The sequence below is a fragment of the Capra hircus genome, chromosome 29 (assembly GCF_001704415.2).
Source record: "Capra hircus breed San Clemente chromosome 29, ASM170441v1, whole genome shotgun sequence".
Lineage (NCBI taxonomy): Eukaryota > Metazoa > Chordata > Mammalia > Artiodactyla > Bovidae > Capra > Capra hircus.
The window spans coordinates 36,409,919-36,430,339 of NC_030836.1; the positions used below are offsets into that span (position 1 = coordinate 36,409,919).

Below are 20,421 nucleotides of genomic sequence, written 5' to 3' on the forward strand. Positions count from 1 at the left end.
CTAGAGTGTGCAGAGGTGGAGAGAGAGTGAAGATTCTCCTGCCAAAGGGCCAGCAGATGCCCACCCTCAAGTTGGGACCTCATTGGCCAGCGCTTCAGAAAAGGGGCCTCATCATTTGTTCCTTGGTCACCAAGGCAAGTTCTCTAGGGGTTGCCTTGGAGACGAGGCTGCCATATTGGATGGGGGAGATAACCCTCGCTGGAGAAGATATGGCATCAAGGAGGGACCAGAGCTGTAGAGAAACCAAATATTAGAGGAAATGAGAGGAGAGGGATAAGTGAACAGTGAGGAAGGGAGGGGAAGTGACTCACTGTGAAACTCTGTAGTTATCCTGGTCTCAGGAACTGAGTTGGCTGTGAGCGTGGGGGAGGGGGGCCTGCCTGTCTGTCAAGCTTGCCTTCCATCCATAAGGATGAAGCTCCCAGCGGTCATGTGTCCAGGGTCTGTAGCTCAGCCATCTAAACCCAGCCCCATGAAGCTGAGATGGCTCACAGCCAGGGGATGGCAGTCAGATTTTGAGTTGAGAAGTTCTGAGTTTAAGTCCTGCCACTTAACATTCACATGACTTTCAGCAAGACATATAACCTCTCCATGATGCTATTTCGTCACCTGTGATGGGGCATGAGCTTCCGTGTCTCACTTCTTGGGGTATCTTCCTCACACCTGGCATGGGTGTGAAACAGGGATGCCAATTCCTGCTCAGCCTTTTTCAAAGGGCAGTTCTGAGACTCAAGTGTTTAATATCTGTGCCCCCAAGACACTGTAAGTGCCACTGAGGCAGGGACCATGACTGCCCTGCTCCCTGCTGCACTTGGTGCCTCTCAGAGTAAACATTCAATCAATATTTGGTGAGTGAGTAAATAGGAGGATGATGGGAACTCAGGTTCTGAGCCATCCAACCAGGTAAAGCAGGAAAGCTTTCACTCCTCCTGCAGGACACAGCTCCTCCAAGTGTGGCCCACAAACCAACCGCCGAATCGCCTGGGATTTGTAGAAATGCAGAATCCCAGGCCTACTCCAGACCTACTGAATCATCACGTCTGGGGTCAGGGCCCAGAAACCTGGGTTTCAGCAAGTCCTCCGTGTGATTCTGAAGCTTACCCGAGTTTGAGAAGCATTGCTATTGGACACCGTGGAGTGAGGGTGAGGTGGGGCATGAGCTTCCATGCCCCTCTTCTTGGAGTGCCTTCCTCCCACCAGGCACAGGTGTTAATTCCCCAGCCCACCCCCACCCTTGCTTGGTCTGCCCAGAGCAGGGGAACAGGCTGGGGAAGCTGTCCTGGGGGGCAGAGGGGGACCAGCAAGAGGAGGTCTTGCTACCACACCCGTGGTAGCATGTCCACCCCTTCCTGTTTCAGCAAAACCTGTAGATGCTGGGAGGAGATCAGGAGATAAGCTTTGCAGGTACATGAGAGCTTTGCAAAGAAGTCCCTTCCCAATCCAGCCAGCCTCTCTGTACCCCAGGAATACCCAAGGGTCCCAGGTGCCACTCCTGCCCTTCCTTCCCCCCCGGCCCCCTGCTGAAGTCTCTGCCCCCTCCTGTTGAGGACTGGAAACTCCCTACAAGCTGCTGGGAACACACAAAAAAAGATTAACCTCCAAGATAAGAGCCTGTGATAAGAACTGATGTGATAACCCCACTCTCATTGCAGGTTCTCAGTAGAGCCTGATTCACAGTACCCACAGCAGCTGTTCACACACGCAAAGGACGAGCGGTGGCAAAACTGAAGGAGGAGAGATGGGTCTCCCAAAAGGTCAAAGAAAAACACAACAAGGCCTAATGACAAGTCCTGCCCTTGTCCAGAAAGGCCAGCAGCTCACGTCCAGGATCCTGGGATCGGCAGCTGGAATCAGATGAAAGGGTTCAATTGGCAATCCCTGTTGAGAAAGAGGATGGCTGCCTGGCCATAGTGACAGGAACCATGGAGAGGGAGGGGACAAGTCCACTCAGCTCTCTGTGGGGCAGTCAACCCTTGGGTACCTGCGGGAGCCCTGGACATCACATTCTGGAAGGTTGTAGACAACCAGTGTCTTCTCCAAGGACTGACTGTGTTGTGGGAGAGACAGCTAGAGAAGCAGATGTCTGGTCAGCACAAAAGGCAAGTCTAAGGGAAGCTACGGGAAAACTGTCTTCAAATACTTGAGAACTCTGAGTGGAAGAGAAAGCAGCCTGGACCCACGTGGCCCAGTGAAGGTCAAGCAGGGGCAGCCCAAGTCCGGAGATGCCTCCTCCTCATCCAGGTCCTGTCCTCACTCCCGCAATGCTCAGCCATGTCCCAGTCGCCAGATCCACCCACCCAGTCCGAGAAATTCCTCACAAATCCTCAGCCTGTTTCCTGATCCTGAGCACAGTGGATGTGAGAGTGGGGGATTGGATTTAGAATCAGGAAACCCTAAGTTCCAGCCCTGACCTCGCACCTTGCAGTGAATCTTTGGGTCACCTTGTACCAAATCACTGCCTCTCCCAGCCTTGGATTTCCTTGTGGGTAAGCTGGGGAGGTTCCTCCCTGCCCCTTCCCTCATCCAGCCAGTGCTGCAACCCACCTCCCACACCAGGGGATTAAATGACCACCCAGGGGAGGACAGGCACTAAGTGCTCTGTGAGTGCATTAGGTGATGTGACTGCCAGGACCCATTCCCCCACCATCTCCAATCTTGGTGCTGAGCAGGGGGTCCCTGACATCTCAAACCTGACTTGTCAAACCCCCCCAACCACAGTGCTCATGGCTGGGTGGAGGATCGATGGCTCCCAGATGAACACTTGACCTGTATCTTCCATCATCTGTGGTTACATGGTTTCCTTCAGTCAGCAGATCTTAGGTTACATAAAAAGCCAGGTATTGCCAATTCAGCACACTCTGCCCTGCCCATGTATGCACAGGGCCTCAGCCGGCAGGTGGAATGACCTGACACCCAGCCTCTTGCAGTAAGCTGACCAGGATCAGTGTGAGGAACAAGTGAGGGAGGCCCACGGGAAGGGCAGTTGCAAGGCAACTAAGCTCGCTAGTTCTGGAATTGTAGTCCTTGCTCCTTGATGTAGAGTTATGTGTCTTTAGGCAAACACCTTAGCTTTTCTGTGCCTTGGTTCCCTTACCTGGACAACAGAGAGATTTACTCTTAAGAGTTGTGGCTCTGCAGTCAGAAGCCCACATGCAGATCCCACCTCCACCATTTCTCTGCTGTGTGACCTTTACAAGTGTTCCAGCCTCTCTGTGCCTCTTCTTTATCTGTGAAATGGGAGTAATAACAACAGCACCTGCCTCACAGGGTGGTTATAAGGACAAAATGGGTTTGTACATACAGTGTGCTTGAAAGAATGCCTGACTCAATAACTGATTGCCCCAGGGTTTTTTGTTGAGTTTCTCCATAGCCAACTCAGGGACAAGGATGTAAATGCAAATAGTCTATTCAGAAAATGACCCCAGCAAGCACCTACAAGGGAGTGGGAAACTGAGGTGGGGACACAGAAGAAACCAAAAGACCGTGGATAAATGACCAGGTTTCTTCGTAAGAAATAGGGCTCAATCCTGCTTGGGCCTCTGGGAGTCTGTAGAAGACCCACCCTTGTCAGCATCCTTTCCCCCAAGAACAAGAGGTTGGTCTATCTGCAGCAGAAAGACAGGAAGCACAAGAGAGCAGAGTCCCAACAGTGGCTGCCATACCAAGCTTTTCTGAAAAATTCAGGAGTGTCCCCGGGACCCCTGCACACCATTTATAATGACAATGACAAACCGAGCCCAGGTGGAAGAGAGGGTTCTGGGCCCTTAGTTCACCTGATGCCTCCACTGGTTAGGGGCCTCCTTACCTGATCTGAAAGATGTCTGTAAAACATTGCCTGCTCTTACACCCCCTGGCAGGGATCTGAGATCACTCTCTGAAGTAAGTTTAAGCAGAACTAGGATAGGATCCAACTGGCATTTGAGAGTGGGCTCTGCAGGATGGGAACTCAGGAGGCAGGGAGAATGGAAGGGCCCCTGGGGTAGGGCGAGGTGGTATGCAGTCTTCTACACAGCCCTGGGGTGGATTAAGGCCTCCAGGCTGGGTTAGGGAATTTAAGGAACTGAGAATTGGGGGTTGGAAGAGCTGGGCAAAGAAGGGACTGAGCTGTTTCTGCAGTGGGGAGCTGGCCTGGGGAAAAGCCTTGCTGTACGGCCTTCAGTCCAGCAGCAAGGGGACCAGGAATGCTGAGCCTGTGGGTGGAGCCTCTGAGAGTGGCCAAGAAGGCCGGGACTGACACAGGATTTCAGTGCAAGGGTGCAACTATTTCTGACAACTTGGAAGAATACTGGTGAAGCCATGCCATGATCCTACCCTTATGGGAGGTAATTTCAACAAGCTCACCTCACTGGGAGGCATTTTGAAAGCTGTGTGGCACCAGCTAAGGAGTGAGAGGTTTTAAGGGATCCTCAGTCCTCTTTTTGATCATCCAGGAACCTTGCAGGGTTTTAATCCTCCTTACCTCCTCTCCATCAGCCGTCAAGACACCCGGGGCCCGATCTGACACTCTCACTCCTGCTCCAGTGTCATGTCCACAGTGACTCAGCAGGTGCGGGCTGTGCCCAGCACTGAACCGCTTGGATGTCTACCTGGCCTCTGAGCAGGCAGAGGCCTACTCTGGACAACTTCCCAGGCCTGTCATAACTCCTTAGGTTAAATACTAATGGTTCCTAAAAGAAGTCGCTGGGACAGCAGGGCAGGGTGTCTGGATGCCCGAAGGGATCCCCAGGCAATTCCAAAAATACACTGGAAAAGAGCTGGAAGGCATGTGGTTGGGCAATTTCCAAGATGTTCTTCCTAAGAAAGGTAAGTGCTGTGAGTAACTCAAAGTCCCCACCTGGGTCTCACACAGAGGAGGGAAGGAGGCAGCCTCACACGCTGGGGAGGGGACAACTATGTTGGCTGAAAGAAAGCTCAGAGATGATCCAACTTCTGTTTCTAGAATGGAGAGGATGCGCAGCATGGCTGAGCACCCGGGGGTGCCACAGGACAAACAAAGGTGGTACGTCTCTCACTGGTCCCTTAACCTATGTGGAAAGCTGAAAATGTTGCAAAGAGAGAGCTGCAGATTTTATGCTTGAGCACAGAATGGGAGAAGAGAAAGCAAGGATTACACTTTTTTGGGGGGGGGGCAGCACAACTCAGCATGAGGGATCTTAGTTTCCCCTTCAGGGATGAGGGCTGGAACTCGTGCCCCCTGCAGTGGAAACTCTGAGTCTTAACCACTGGACCCAGGGAAGTCAAGTAATTACATTTAACACACAATTCAGGACTTAAGAAATTTCCCACTTTCAGGATCCGCCAGCTACCACTCACTCTGGCGGTCAGGAGTACCCCGACAGGACCAAACTAGTGCAAAAGCATCCACCTTTGTACAAATGAGAAAATCGAGAACCCCTGTCCAATTGCACAGGACTGAGTTAGCGGTAAAGTTTCCATCCAGCCTTGCCTTCAGATTCCCTAAATGTTTTCCCAATCCTCTTGTCTTCCAAAAATGGGTCCCTCTCTTCCTTTTTCCGCCTGCACATTCTCTTTCCCAGGAGACCGGGTTCTTGGGAAAAGCAACTGCGGCTCTTAATCTGGGACTCGTCTATCACAAGTAAATGCGCCAATGCGCTTTGCGCATGCGCCTAGTGAGCCCAGGCCCCACCCCCCCGGACTCCACCCACTCCTCTTCGCCCATCACCAACATGGCCTCTGCGGCAATAGCCTCTCTTGCCAGGCACAGACGTGGCGACTTCTGACGTCATAGGACGGCGCCGGTAGTCCCGGAGGCTGCACGTGGGCTCGGAGTTGGTCCTGGAGCCATGGATACGCCGCTGAGACGCAGCCGGCGGCTTGAAGGCCTAAAGCCTGAATCTCCGGAGAACCCCACCTCAGTTTTGCGGGTGAGACGGGCCCTTGTGGAGTTCGAGTCGAACCCAGAAGAAACGGAGGAGCCTAGGTCTCCACCGGGCCTGGGATCTCCCAGTCGTCAGCCGGAGACAAGCCCAGGATCACCTAGTCTGCGGAAGGGGCCAGCCTTGGGGTCCCCTCGAAAGCAGCCAGAGCTGGACTCAGGGTCCCCCCAAGGTCAGCGAGATCCAGACCTGAATTTTCCCCAAAGTCAGCCGGAATCGAGTCCTGAATCCCACCTACTTCAGACAAAGCCAAGTGAGGAGTCATCAAAGTTCTCCCAGAACCAAGGAGAAGCGGACTCGGAGTTGCCCAAGAGTAAGGAGGAGCCGACCCCGGGGTGCCCTCAACATCAGTTGCAGCAGGACTCAGGTTCGCTAGAGCCTTTCCCCGGTCAGAAAGCACCGGGTCCCGAGCCCTCGAAGCCAGTACCGGAGCTGACACCGCGGTCACCCGGCTCCCCACGGGATCAGCATGAGCCGAGCAAGCCACCTGCAGCTGGGGAGCCGGCGAGAGAAGGCCCCGCGCCAAAGAAACGAGAAGGTTCTTCGGCCCAGGCCCCAGCGTCCAAGAAGCCGAAGGAGGAGGTTCCTGTAATCCCGAAGGGGAAGCCCAAGTCTGGGCGGGTGTGGAAGGACCGCTCAAAGAAGAGGTGAAGTGGGGGACAACAGGGCAGCCTTGGGGTTTTGTGTGGTGCTGGGGCCTGGGTGCAGTCTGGAGATAGGCCATGGGTTAAACAGAGCTCACATCAGTGGGAAGTCACACAAACATGTCATTATAACCCGAATGTGGTAAAATGCACTGAGATCTCAGGCAGGGGTGTCCTCAAAGGACCCCTGGATAGCACTCTCCTGTCTGTGTTCATTCAACACAATTTTATCTTTGTCTCCGCCTTCTCTAATAATGGGGCAGAAGCAAGTATACCAGCAAGGGAGGTCTTCATGGACCAACATCCATTACAGTTATTTGCCTTTTTAATAAAGGCGTTAATAAGCACCTAGTATAAAGGATGCTACTAAGCATTCTAGTACCTATTGTTCAGGGGAAGGGCCTTTCAAACAGGGACCAGCATGCATCTTGGCATTTAATCTACCCATCAGGTCTCTGAAAACAGCAGGCATTAGGATTATCCTCATTTTACATGTGAGGACCTCTTGGCTCAGGGAGGCTAAATTAGTGGTAGAGGCAGGACCTGAACACAGATCTGACTCCGAAGTCTGCATGAAAGCCTTTTACCTATGCTCTGTAGATCCACCTTGCACTGGATTGCAACCTTCTTTTTTTTTTTTGATTTTTATTGGAGTATAGTTGATTAACAATGTTGTGTTAGTCTCAGGTGTACAGCAAAGTGATTCAGTTATACATATACCTGTATCCATTCTTTTTCAAATTCTTTCCCCATTTAGGTTGTGACTTAGTATTGAGCAGAGTTCCCTGTGCTATACAGTAGGTCCTTGGGGCTATCCATTTTAAATACAGCAGTGTGTACATGTCAATCCCAAACCCCCTAACTTATCCCTTCTAAAGGGTATGCATGAGGTCATGTCTTTCTGTACTGCAGGCAGTGCGTACTCAGTTAAATGCTTGTTGAGTGAAAGAACAAAGAGGCTCAGCTGATTAAGGAAGTGTTTAGGCTGCCAGTAAGGAGAGGTCCTGGGAAATCCCATGGACAGAGGAGCCTGGCAGGCTACAGTCCATGGAGTCACCAAAGAGTCAGACAAGACTTAGCAACTAAACAACAATAAAACCACCTGGCAGGCAGGAACTTGTGACAGTGAGGGACCACGGGGAAGGCAGTGATTTTAAGGAAGAAGCAGAAATGTACTAAGAATTGACTGTATATCATGCTTTGTGTGCTAGGCCTTTTGCAGATGTCATATTGCTGAATCCCCTGAAGCCCAAGGCAGTGGGAATTATTCCCCTCCCCCATTAAATGGAGAAGAATCTAAAACAGGGAGTAATTTCCCACAAGTCACCAATCAGAGACTTTGGACTGTTGGACTTGGAGAAGTGGGTGGTGGCACTGCCCTTCCACATCGATGCCAGCAGGTCCCAGAGGATCCTGAGGCCACTGATGGCCAGGCAGGACCAGATGAAGAGGGAAGAGGGTGATGAGCAAGTTGAGTGTGGGAGCCTGGTACTTGGGAGGTGGAGGGAGGAGATGAGCTCGCTGAGCAAGAGGGGACTGCCTCACCCACGAACAGGCTCAGCAGAGGATACCAAGAAGTGAGAGAAACAGGGTATTTTGTCCCAGCTCACGGCATGAAACCCTTCCTGACTTCCTGTTGTTTGCCTGGAGACGTGCTCCGGACTGCTCCCTCTCCTCCACCATCACTGAGCATCTCTCCCGCTGACCTCGCCTCCGTGTGCCCCTGTGGGTGATGCTTCCTCCCAGCTCAGGACCTTTGCACATACTGTTCTGCTATTGAAAGGCCGTCCCCCTGGCCAATCCCTGCTCATCTCTCAGGGCTCAGCTTAAACATCGCTCCCTGAGAAGAGCCCTCTTTTTCCAACCCAACAAGGGTCAAGTCCTCAAGCTGTGTGTTGTCATTGTACCTTATACTTCTCTTTTGTTAACACCCCCACTTGCACAAATGCTTGTTTAGTTGTGTGGTTCTTGTGGGCTGCCAGCTTCCCCTCTAGACCAGAGGCTTCAGGAAAGGGGGGATTTACCTTTAATGGCTGGATTCCCCCAGAGCCCAGCACATGCTAGACACTGAGTTGAACAAGTAGATGAATGAAAACAAAAGGCAGTTCATTCATTTAACCAATTTTCATTGCATCAAGCTAGGGTCTGGGGCTAAGCATGGCTGTAAACAAAACATTCTGGTTGTGAGAAACGGGTAACCAACCCATAGTATATCAGTAACAAGTAAAAGAGCAGAGAGTGTGGGCCGTTGTCACAGTGATCGGAGATAACTTCACTGCCCCAGGGATGTGAGCAGAGGCTTGAATGAACATATCCGAAAAGAGTATCCAGGCAAGGGGAACAGGAAGTCCAGAGGCAAGCTTGTGCTCCCCTGTTTGAGAAATAGTCCAGAGGCTTCATCAGTGGGCATTGGGGGCACCGTAGGAGGAGAGTGGTCAGAGGGGTCACCGGGCCAGGTCATGCGGGTCCTTGTAGGGACCCCAAGTGCACAACGGAGCCATGGGGAGTATTGAGCAAAAGAGTGATTCAATCTGACCTCTGGGAGGACCGGTGTGGCCTGTAGAGGACAGACTGTTCCGAGGGCTGGGGCGAGAGCAGGGAGACCAGTAAGGAAGCTGCTATGGTAGAATTAAAGCACCTTCAGAAGCTGCACCAGGCCTGTGGATAAGGGCCAGAAGGGCAGTGGAATGGGTGTTTGGAATCTTTGAGGAAGCAGCTCTGGCGGTTGGTGAGTGAGCTCTAAGATCAGAAGGTGGGGGGTGGGGTGCGGAGGCCAGCACCTACTACAGCTGTGGGGGGATGGGGTGGGGGGGGTTTGAGGGAGGCAGCCAAGGCTGGGAAGGCCCACCTCCCGTATCCAGGCCCAATGCCCCCTTCTGCCCAGTCTTCCCTGAGTGAGCCAGCTCCCATCTCTAAAGGGTGGATTCAGTGGGCACCTACTGTGTGCAAAGCACTGGGCTAAGTGCTTCTCGGGCTGAGAGCCACTAACCCTCCCACCACCCTTTGCAATGGCAATGGCCCTCATCTCCAGGTAACACAGACTCAGAGGCTCCCTGGCTGACTGTCACACAGGTAGTAAGTGGTGGATCCACACCTGGCTTCCTTCAATCTTCAGGTAAACGCAATGCTCTGAGACTGCACTGCCTCAGTGTCTTATCCATCAGTCACCTATGGCTGTTTAAATTTAAATAGCTTACAATTCAAGTTCAAAATTCAGTTTCCTGGTCATCAGCCACCTTTCAAATGCTCAGCATTTGACTCGACGCTCCCTGATTGGCCAGTGTAGATAAAGGGCGTCTCCACCGCTGCCCCAGGGGGGATTCAGCACAAGTCCTACCTGAGGCTCTGTGTGTCCAGCTCCCCTCTGTCTTGTCCCTTTTGGGGCCTCGTGCCCCAGTCTGAGATGCCTGGATGTAAGGGCAGGGAGGGGGTCCATGCAGCAGGCCCTTGGGGAGGGCGACAGGGAGCAGTCGGGGGTGGGCTGGGGTGGGGCAGGCAGAACTGGGGAGGGGGGAAGCAGGCTGAGGATGGACAGGCCTGGGGTCAGGGTCCAGGCTGTATGTGCCAGACTCCTAGGGAGCAGGCAGGGGGAGAGACGAACTGGAAGAGCAGTATTGAGCCTTCCCCGGGGGGGTGGGAGTGGGGCCTCTGCACGGTGCCCACTGCAGCCTTCAGAGCTCTGCTTACTGTGACCATGTGGGCTGTGATACAGTGGATGTGGATAAACAGGAGCTCTGGAAAGTCAAGAAATTATTGAGGGAGGTGGAAAGGCCACTACGAAAGGATCTGTTGAGAAGGAAAGAAGGCCTGTGGGACACCCGCACCCAAGGTTTCAAATCGTTCAGGAAAAAAGGAAAGGGAGGGGCGTGGTTGCAGAAACCCCCAGGCCCACATCACCAGGCAAGGCAGCCCTCAGCATTTGCCTGGTCTTGCTCCTCATTCCTTCTTGCTCCTCAAAGTGTTTTTCCTTTTTCCTGGAAGATTTTACAGTGTATCCTACATAGGTCATCCAACCCCTAGATCCTGGTGGTGTTCTTACAGAGGTGATCTCGCTCCTCCTGTGACCTTGTCACTGTCACTCTAGAATATCCAGACTTCCCTGATGTTGCCTAGCTCCCACTCCGTGTTCACATTGCCCCTGCTGGGAAGAGAGACTCTGAATCACTGCAGGGGACCGTGACCATTCACATGTTCTGAGATGAAACGGGCACCCCAGTAGAGAGTGAACCCTGCTCCAGAGGCGTCCACACCCAGGCCCCCTGCACTTGGGCAGAGCAGTGGAGCTTGGTAGCAGAGGCCATTTGGCCTGGACCTTTAATCACAGACTGCTCCTCAGAAGCAGGATGACCCAGAGCAATTATTTAGCCTCTCTGAGCCTTGGTCAGCACCTCTGTAAAGTAGAGAGAATGAGAGTACCCGCCTTAGGCACATAACCAGGGCTTCAGAAATGGCCTTGGGTGTGATTGGGAGCCCTTTCCTGCCCCAGGCCTGGACAGTCAGCTGCCTGGGAAGCTGGCAGGTGGGGAGGTGATTCTGACTGCGTTCTGGGGAAGAAGGCCCAGAGCCGAGAGGAGGGAGAAAAGCAGGCATCGCACTGGCTCCTTGAACACCCGCTCCCCCCATCCAGGTTTTCCCAGATGGTTCAGGACAAGCCCCTGCGCACATCCTGGCAGCGGAAGATGAAGGACCGGCAGGAGAGGAAGCTGGCCAAGGACTTCGCCCGGCACCTGGAGGAGGAGAAGGAGCGGCGCCGGCAGGTGAGGGGTGGGCCGGGCGGGGGGCTGAGCGGGTGTTGGCCGTTACAGGCAACTGGGGAGAAGAGCTGTCCTCTAACCCAGAGACCTTGGGAAGACAGGGAGCTGGGCCAGAAGCAGAAGCGCAGTCCAGGACCCCAGGGTAGGGAAGCCCAGTGGAACATCACATTTAGCCAGGAGGCTTATGTGAGCCCCAGGGATGGGAGGAGGCCGAGGATGAAGACCCCTGGTTCCTCACTGGTGATCAGAGCATTCAGTGAGATGGGCTCAGGGGTCCCTGCCCTGGACCTGCTCTGATGGGAAGAGCTGACGAATTGGCGGCTTTATCCTGGGTGTTGTTGCCAGTGTCCTCTGAGACACAGCTCCCATACAGCAGAGAGGGCTGCCTGCAGAATCCTCCAGTCCTCCCTGACACTCAACCCAAGGCCACAAATGTCCCTTAGAGGTTCATGCCCAACCTCTTTAGTCTCCAGGAAGCACCAGCAGGCAGCATCCAGAGAGAGGGAGGTGCTGGTGTTGGTTCACCAGGAGCAGAGAGATCAGTGGGACCTTACTCACCTGGGGGTCCCAGGGGCCCCCAAAGAGTCGGACACCTCACCCCCAGCTTGTGGTCCCTGCCCACCCTCAAGGGAAGAGGTGGGCCAGTCACTCAGTCATCTGTCCCCCATCTTGAGTCACCCCAGCTCAGCTCCTATGGCAGAGACCTTGCAGATGGTGTGGCTGCCGCCATGTTCTGGGGCCTTATCTCACTTCCTGTGCAGCCCTGGCTCCCTCTTGGGCAAGACAGAACCTTCTTGTCGCCATCCTCTTCAGGGGTGCCCCTGCCCAGCCCCCAGCCCGGACCTTCCCCAGGCTCTGGGGAGCTCAAGTGTCACTTCTCCTTTCTCCCCACGGGCCCAGGCTACCCCTTCTACCTTGAGTTGCCAAAGCCTAAAGAGGCCCCTGACTACACACAGCCTCGAGGCTGCCATCCCTGCCCCGGGCCCACCAGGGACAGTAGTCAGCGTAGCCATTCCGGAGGAAGACTCCACCTAGATTCACCTTCTGAGTGTCCCCCGTGGGCCGGTACAGATCCAGGCCCTGTGAATGTATTCGTTCATTTAGTCCGCAAAGCAATCTCATGTAATCACATCTTCACTTTAAAGATAGGTGGTAGAGGCCCAGAGCTTAAAACACTTGGCCAAAGTCACCCATTTAGGAAGTAGCAGCGTCAGGATTCAGACTGACCCAGATCGCTCTGAGGTCTCTTCTCTGTAGCCTTCACCCTTCCTAGCCCTGCACTGGGGAGACCCTTGGGAAGCCAGCCTCACCCTTGCCCTTGCATTCTGGGGGCTCGTGGACTTTAAGGAGGGGGACACTGAGGATGGAAATGACGGGAAGAACAGTGATCCTTTCTCCCCGGGCGGCAGTTGATGAGGGGCATGGTGCAAAGAACCACTGTCCACGTGAGCCTGAGTTTCCAGGTGGGGTACTACCCATGTCTTACGCCTGATCGGGTGCCCACCTTCTCAGGCAGAGTCAGGAACTTCCTGCTACAGCAGGCCTCTGGGTGGTGGTCCCACAGGCACAGGGATAGTTTCCTCGCTGGCTCTCCACCCCCACAGCACCAGGAGCAACCGGGAGCTGGGATAAATGGCCCTTTGGCCCTCCTCCCTGGGAATTCTCTCAGCTCTCACTGCCTGGGAGACCGGGGCCGCCTCAGCACCCAGACCCATACGTATTTCCTTCCCCTTTGTGTCCAGGAGAAGAAGGAACGCCGTGCTGAGAACCTGAGACGCCGCCTAGAGAACGAGCGGAAGGCGGAGATCGTCCAAGTGGTGAGTGTCACCCTGTCTGGGGGATAGGCTGGATATCGGGTTCCAGACACCCTGGCGCCGCTTCCTCATGGCCCCCCGCTTATGCCACAATCCCAGGCCCCCGCGGTGACCTCCCTTTCCTTGGGGAATGAGGTGGAAAGCCTGGCCACACTGATGCCCTCCCCTCAACCATCCCCAGATCCGAAACCCCGCCAAGCTCAAGCGGGCGAAGAAGAAGCAGCTGCGATCCATCGAGAAGCGGGACACGCTGGCCCAGCTGCAGAAGCAGCCACCACAGCGGCCGGCCACCAAGGTCTGAGCTCAGGACGGCCGAGGTCTTTGGTGGCCAACCACCGTGTCACACACGGCAGCCCCCGGGCCACTGGCCACATGCCTCTGTTGACCCAGCTCTCTGGCTCTGTGGCCCCCAAACAGGGGCTCCACCCGAGCCGGGGCTCTGAGCCTTCAAGGGCCATCGGGCAAGTCTCTGTGGAGTGGACAGAGCCTGGAACCTTCATCCTAGAACAGAGACTGGAAGACAGAAAAGGATCAGCCCTCTCCTCCCCCACTTCCGACCACTGCCCTCTTCTTTCCAAGTGCCTTCAAACTGAGAAGAGTAATTTCTACTTCCTCAGGGAGCTGAAGACTGGAGGTGACTTCCCAAAATGTGTGGGCTCTGTCTCAGGGTCTTGGGTCCAACCCAGGCCAGGAGACCGGAAGTCAGGAATCTAGCTCCTCCCTGAACCTTTCCAAAGGTTGTTTTGGATCCCTCTGCAGCCCACTGACCCTGTCACCCAGCAGACTAAATCGAACTCTACCACACTTTGCAACACTTAAAGTTAAAATGGGGTGGGGAAGGTGTTTTTCAGGGGGGGCAGTGTCTCTCTATCTCCCCCTTTCCTGTCCCAGACTCTGCAGAAGCCCCCAGAAATCTGATTAATTGATGCCATCCAGTCTCCAGCAAAAAATCTTTATTGAACGCCTGCTGGGTACCAGCACAATTCTAGGTGGCAGGGAATATAGACAAAAGTCCCTGTCCTCAAGGAGCTTTCATTCTGATGGATAAAACATAATAAACAACTAAAGTGTATCGTGTGTCAGATGGCGCCAAGTGCTGAGTGAAGCAAGGGAGCAGGGCTGAGGGAACATGGGTGAGGCATCAGGATGGGATGTCTGTTCAGGCAGCTGTCCATCAACTGTTCGTTTGCCTAGTATGGGAATAAATGAATAAACACTGGGAGCCCTGAACCATGTCCCAGAAATTTCTGACCCGGCTCTTCCATGGGTATTCCATCAACCAGACGTGTACTGCACCAAATGCACCAGGCCTGGGATGCTGAGCCAAACAGACAGGATAGTGGAGGTGCTGCGGTAAGTTATCCCTCGCACCTGCCAAGTGAGGGTCAGAGCTGCAGCCCCTGTGAGGTCAGGAGGAGAGGGACGCACAGATCTGGGGGTTACCAGCATTCCCCAGAGGGCATCCCACGGAACTGAAGGCCGGCACATCAGGTGAGCTCAGAAAAAGGGCTGTGGTCTTGGAGGTTGCCAGGCACATTCAAACACTATAGACCTCAGTACGGATACTCACTGTACTTTAACTAGGCCAGATTTCCCAAACATTTGACCATAGCACCCCTTGCTTTGCCATTTTGGGCAGTGCTGGGGCAGACAGATGGAGGCTCCCATGCAGCTTACTATCTTAAGGACCTTGGGTTTGGGGTGGGGGGTAGGGGGCCTCTTTCACATACTAATAGTAATCGAACAGGTAAATGCCAGTGGTTAGTATGCAGATCCTCTATGTTGGGCAGGGTATTTAACTGTCCTCCACTGCAGTTTGTACATGGTATCAATAAAAAGTGGGGCTAATAGAACTTGACCCTCTTCCCCAGACTGAGATAAAGCCTATATAGGTCAGTAAGTGACACCTAAACGACCACAGTGAAAAGGTTAGCCCCGAACAGCGCTTCCCAAAACTTTCCTCTCACTTTCTACTCCAAAACTACATGACTGGTTTAATGTAAAACTCGACCTCACCCATCACCTGCTAAAATAGCTCCAGGGAGATGCGTCCTGTGTATCCACTACCCTAGCTTGAGACGTCTTAGGGTTTTAGCCTCGCATTACTCTTGGGAACTTGGAAACAAGGAATTTCAGTCCCGCCCCCCTCCCCAGCCCCGCGGCGCCCTTGGCCCGGCCAGCTCAATCGGACAGAATCCCTGGATAACTCCCGCGCAATAATGTTTGAGAAGCACTGCTTTAACTCACTTCTTTTCTGAAAAGAATTCACTGAGTCACACGGGGGGCTTTAACATGCAGATAGATTCCTTAGCCTCCCTTAGACATATCTACATTTGGACATCCTGGCCCTGGGGAAGCTACTACGCGCGATCGTTCCCAGCCCCTGCCTCCCCGGGGAGAATGGAATGGTTCTGAGCCGGGCGATTCGGGTCCGCGCCTCCTACCCCGAGGTGGTGCTCAGCGCCCGGTTCAGGGGGCCCCGCTCGTCCTGAGACAGGGTGCGGTCCCTCTGCGGGGGAGCCGCGCGGTCGCCCCGCAGCCAGTCGAGCAGGCGCGCGGGCCAGAGTGCAGGCAGGAGGTGGCCGCTGCTATCGGAGATGGAGGAAGCCGAGGCGTTGGTGGAGGAGGCGCGGCGGCGCCGGCGATTACTGCTCCCGGCGGTCAGGTCGCTGTCGTCCACCAGCACGCTCTCCAGCACGCTCCGCAGCGAGCGCCGCAGCTTGCGCAGCACGTCGGGGCAGGTGAACACGTAGAGCAGCGGGTTGATCACGCTGTTGATGAAGGCCAGGCTGGTGACGAAGGGCAGCCCGCGCCACACGAGCGGCCGCAGCGACGGGTTCGCATGCGCCCGCGCCTCCATCACGCTGAACACGTGGTAGGGGCCCCAGCAGAGCGCAAAGGCCGCCACCACGGCCGCCACCAAGCGCACGAAGCGGCTGGACCGCCGGCGGCCGCGGTGGCGCAACTGCGCGCTCACAGCCAAGTGGCTCGAGGCGATGATGGCCAGCGGCACGGCGAAGGCCAGCAGGAACTTGCTGACGGCCAGGGCCGTCTGGCGCGAGTCGCACGTGGCGTTGCGGTCCGGCCCAGGGCTCAGAAGCAGCACGTTGTAGTAGCACATGATGCGCCCGTCCAGCCGCGGGATGGTGTCCCGGAACACGAAGTAGGGCACGGTGTTGATTACGGCCAGGACCCAGAGTGCCAGGCAGACCTTGTGGGCCGCAGCCACCGTGCGGTGGTTCTGCGCCCACACGGGCCGTACCACCTGCAGGCAGCGGTCCAGGCTGATGGCGCTGAGCAGGAAGCCACTGGCAAACATGTTGAGGAAGAAGATGGAGGAGTGTAGCTTGCAGAAGGTGGTGCCCAGCTTCCAGGAGTGGCCCACAGCCAGGAAGTAGGTGAAGAAGGGCAGGGAGGCGGTAGCCAGCAGGTCGGACAGGGCCAGGTGCAGCACCCAGGTGGTGACGACGGTCTGTCGCATGCGGCACCCCACCACGAAGAGAATGAGTCCGTTCTCCACCAGGCCCAGCAGCGAGGCCAGCCCGTGCAGCAGCACCGACGCATGGTCCATGTAGCGGATGCTGGAATTGCTGTGGCTTTGGAGGTGGCTCATCTGCTCCAGGAGGGGACAGAGCGGCTTCGTCGTGACATTGGCCAACATGATGGGCTCTGCAGCAGAGAGGAAGAGGCGCTGTGGGGGGGAGGGGGACAGTTCTGGGCAACGGGGGACCCTGGCCAGGATAGGGGACTGTGTCTAGGTTATAGGGTTGTTGGGAGAATTAAATGAATTAATAAATATACAAGCATTTCAGGGGCTGCCCTGGTGGCTCAGTGGTAAAGAACCCACCTACCATTGGGAGACATGGTTTCAATCCCTGGGGTGGGAAGATTCCCTGGAGAAGGAAATGGCAACCCACTTCAGTATTCTTGCCTGGGAAATCCCATGCACAGAGGAGCCTGGTTGGTCTATGGGGTTGCAAAAGAGTTGGACACGACTTAGCGACTAAACTACAGCAACCATTATAGGCATTTCAAACAAGAGTAAGCACAAAGTAAGCACTATATCAATGGCATGATTAAGTAGATAGCCTAAGATCAATTGGAGAAATAGGTACCAAGGTCAGGCCAGGCGGGACTCCCTTTTCCCAATCCCTAGAGCACTGGGGCGTGAGTTAGGCTCCCCTAAAGGGCAGGAGGATTCAGCTGGGCTGGGGGACGGGAAGGGAAGGAGTCTGTGCCTTTAAGGGGTGCCTTCCCTCCACCCACCCCCAGCACCCCCCAGACCTTGCCTCCCTGCCGATCTTCCCGCAGCCCTTCACTCCTACAGTGGTGGCTGGTTGGGTGTGTGGCTGCAAACAGTGGAAGCACCCCCCCCCCGCCCCGCCCTGGCCCCCCGCCCCGGCCCCCCGCCTTGATAGTTGAAGAGGAAATAAGATAAGAGCAGGGAGAGAGCTGGGCAGGAGGAACTACCAGATTTGGGCTCTGGAGGCCCAGTAGGGCCAAAAGACCTCTCCTCTGCCCAGGGGCGGCCACAGGCACTCTGCCAGTTCCAGGAAACCCAGCCTGATTCATTCATTTATTCACTCACTCACACACTCATTCAACAGCTCTTTATTGATCAACTACTTAGGTAAGTGCTGGAGAAGCCAGCCTCTGGCCAGATGTGCAGACATCCCCGAAGTGCAGACCCACAGCCTCATCAAGAATCCAGGACCACCCAAAGTGGAGCCAGTGGAGATCAGTGAGGGCAGAGAGGTTGGGGTGGGAGGCTACCTGCAGGAAGTCAGCAGGGTAACAGGGGGCGGGAACTTGGATCGTCCTGGGCCCCCACAACATGCTAGGAGCCATGGTAGGTCCTTTATGTAGGTGTTCTCCTGCTCACGGCTCTAGAAGAAAGGGGCTGGTACTTCTCTCCACCCCATTTTGCAGATGAGGAAACTGAGACTCAAGTGTTTCCATCACTTGCCCAAAATTTCCTGAATAACACAAGCAGGTGGAAAAACAAGAGTTTAGCACTCAATCTGTTCTCTTTCCTCTGCCTCTGAGCTCTAAGCATGAGGTGATGGAGGGAAAGAAGGAAAAGCAAGGCAGGGTCAGGGGGAGTGGTCTTCACTATCCATCTTTCCACAGGAGACACTTCTGGCCAGGATGAGAAAATCCACACCCTTCTTTGGGGACCACGGTCCTTCATAGGATGAGGGCCCAGGATATCAAACTAGAATTTCCTTGACAGGTGAGGCACTTGGAGCTGGGGACCTGCAGGTATGGAAGAGGGGAGCTGTTGTCCCCGTGTGCTCCCTAGAACGCTAGAATTTCCCAAGTTCTAGAGTCTGCAGAGCAATTACACTCACTGACCCTGTGAGACCCCATTTTTCAGAAGAGGAAACAGAGGTTCAGAGGAGCGCAAGATCTTACCCAGTGTCCCTCAGCTGCTGGGGAAGGGGGGCTGCAGGAACTCCACTCTCAGCAAACACACACATGCCAGCCCCTCCCTGTGCTGAAACGTTCCCTTTAGCCCCATCTAAGTCCCCCGAGGATGCTGCGAAAGCATGTCCTGCTGTGCCCTGGGGTCTGAGCCAGAATGGACCTTCTGGCTGACAAGAGTCTGGCCCCCAGCCTCCCAGGATTCTCAGGAAGCCCAGCAGCAAGGGTCCTGTTTTGACAGAGGGCTGGGGGCAGAGAACACTAGGTTTTTGGTGTCAGAGACCTGGCTTTAAATCCCAGCTCCTTGACTTCCTGGCTGGGTGAATTTGGGGTCCATTACCGTAGGACCCACTCTTGGAACCCTTCCACCCAGATGACTCCTGAGTCTTGAAAAAGAGCTTTAATGGTCTATCACTGTGACTGCTGTCTAGTAATTACCTAAGGAACTGTGGCCCTTTCCTCCTCAGAGCAGTAAGTCCCCTCCAGTCTTCGGTAAACCCTACTCTCTACCATCCTAGCTGGTAACAATCCTCTCCCCTGATAAAACTATGCCCTCTCTCCTGGGTCCAGAGAAGGCACTGAAGCTGCCCAGCCCCAGGGCCACCGTCTCCTTACCTGGCATAGAGAGCACACAGGATTCCAGCCCCAGTGGCAGTCAGCTCCTCGAGGCAGACAGGAGGCAGCGGGCAGGCAGAGAGAGGGGAGGGAGGCTGAGGGAGGAAATAGCTGTTAGCCCCAGAGTCAGTGCGTGTATATTTAGGGGAGGGGTGCGGGGGGAGGCGGGGACAGCTAGAGAGTGAGCTATTACACTGGTGTTCAAGTAACATCCATCTCCACTGATGGGGACTGGATGTAACTGCCAGCAGCCCAGCTCATCCTGTCTCTCTTTACAAAGGCGATTTTGCAAAAGCCCAGGGTCAAGTGTAAGTGCACATGGAAAAAATAGGTGTAGGGCAGAAAGTGTGAGCCCATGTTCATTTTGAGAGTGGCAGGTGTTTAGGAGAAGTGCTTGAGGAGAAGGGTGTCCTGTCCATCTGTCCTATCCTGGACTGCCCTCCCTGGTGGGGTCCCCTGACCCCATCACCCTCAGGATAGAAACTCATGTGGCTCCTGCCATGTGCGCAGGCAGCACAGGGGCCTGGGGTAGGGGTGGTCTGTGCAATGGCCCTGAGGGCTCTATGGCCAGGAAGGCAGGGTGGGGCTGTGGTAAGAGCACGGGTCTGGCTGTCCAGGCTGCCCACAGTCCTAGCCGGGAGGTAAGCCACTTCCCCTTCCTGCCCCTGCTTGGCCATCTGTGACCAAGAGCGACAGTGTCACCTCCAAGGCTGACCAGGTGCCCTCATTCACAACGGACCCAGCACACAGTAGGTGCTCATAAAAATCAGGTTTCTTCCCTCTGGGAGAAAAATGGGTATAGACTGTTGGGCAAGGGCAATACAGCTTTTATTTCAAATGGACTGGGAATTCCCTACTGGTCCAGTTCTCACTGCCAAGGGCCCAGATTTAATCCCTGGTCAGGAAACTAAAAACCCCACAAGCCATGCGGGGGAGGCCAAAATAATAATAAAAAGGTCTGGGCTCGGACCCTATGGATGAAATGATTGATCTCCTTTTGCTAACCAAGCTTCCTGAGGTCAGGACTCTTCCTCCAACCTCAGCATCTAGCACCCAGGAAATACCCAAAACACATTAAGAACTCGGAAACCCACCCCCCACTACAGGACTGACTCTAAAACACTTCCATTTTTGGTACAGGCTTAATGTAGGGCCTGGCACTTGATAAATTTGCTGGCAGACTGCAGTTCCTGAGTGAGGAATGTGATGGGGAAGCTTGCTCACTCTCGTCCAAGATGGAGATTGGTAAGAGCCTTGATTAAACAAATGACTA

At 54.7% G+C, this 20,421-nt stretch overlaps 2 protein-coding genes across 3 annotated transcripts; one reads left to right on the forward strand and one right to left on the reverse strand.

The window, feature by feature from the left end:
• CCDC86 (coiled-coil domain containing 86) lies at window positions 5,687–14,186 on the forward strand. Its single transcript, XM_005699654.3, has 4 exons — window positions 5,687–6,544; window positions 11,169–11,298; window positions 13,038–13,112; window positions 13,291–14,186. Exons 1-4 carry the CDS (start codon window positions 5,805–5,807, stop codon window positions 13,408–13,410), a joined length of 1,065 nt encoding a protein of 354 aa, XP_005699711.2. The 5' UTR covers window positions 5,687–5,804; the 3' UTR covers window positions 13,411–14,186.
• Window positions 15,439–19,243, reverse strand: PTGDR2 (prostaglandin D2 receptor 2). 2 transcript variants are annotated; one of them, XM_018043475.1, is made up of 2 exons: window positions 19,149–19,243; window positions 15,439–16,778 (listed from the first exon to the last, which is right to left on the reverse strand). In XM_018043475.1, the coding sequence occupies exons 1-2, from the start codon at window positions 19,153–19,155 to the stop codon at window positions 15,550–15,552; spliced, it is 1,236 nt and encodes a 411-aa protein (XP_017898964.1). In that variant the 5' UTR covers window positions 19,156–19,243; the 3' UTR covers window positions 15,439–15,549. The 2 variants fall into 2 exon arrangements, with proteins under 2 accessions (XP_017898964.1, XP_017898965.1); XM_018043476.1 differs by lacking the exon at window positions 19,149–19,243 and adding an exon at window positions 17,883–18,072.

Excerpts from the sequence above, each read along its gene's own strand:
- CCDC86 (XM_005699654.3), top strand. The coding sequence starts at position 5,805 with ATGGATACGCCGCTGAGACGCAGCCGGCGGCTTGAAGGCCTAAAGCCT. Across the intron at positions 6,545-11,168 it reads AAGGACCGCTCAAAGAAGAG|GTTTTCCCAGATGGTTCAGG; the intron begins GTGAAGTGGGGG and ends CCCCCCATCCAG. Across the intron at positions 13,113-13,290 it reads AGGCGGAGATCGTCCAAGTG|ATCCGAAACCCCGCCAAGCT; the intron begins GTGAGTGTCACC and ends AACCATCCCCAG.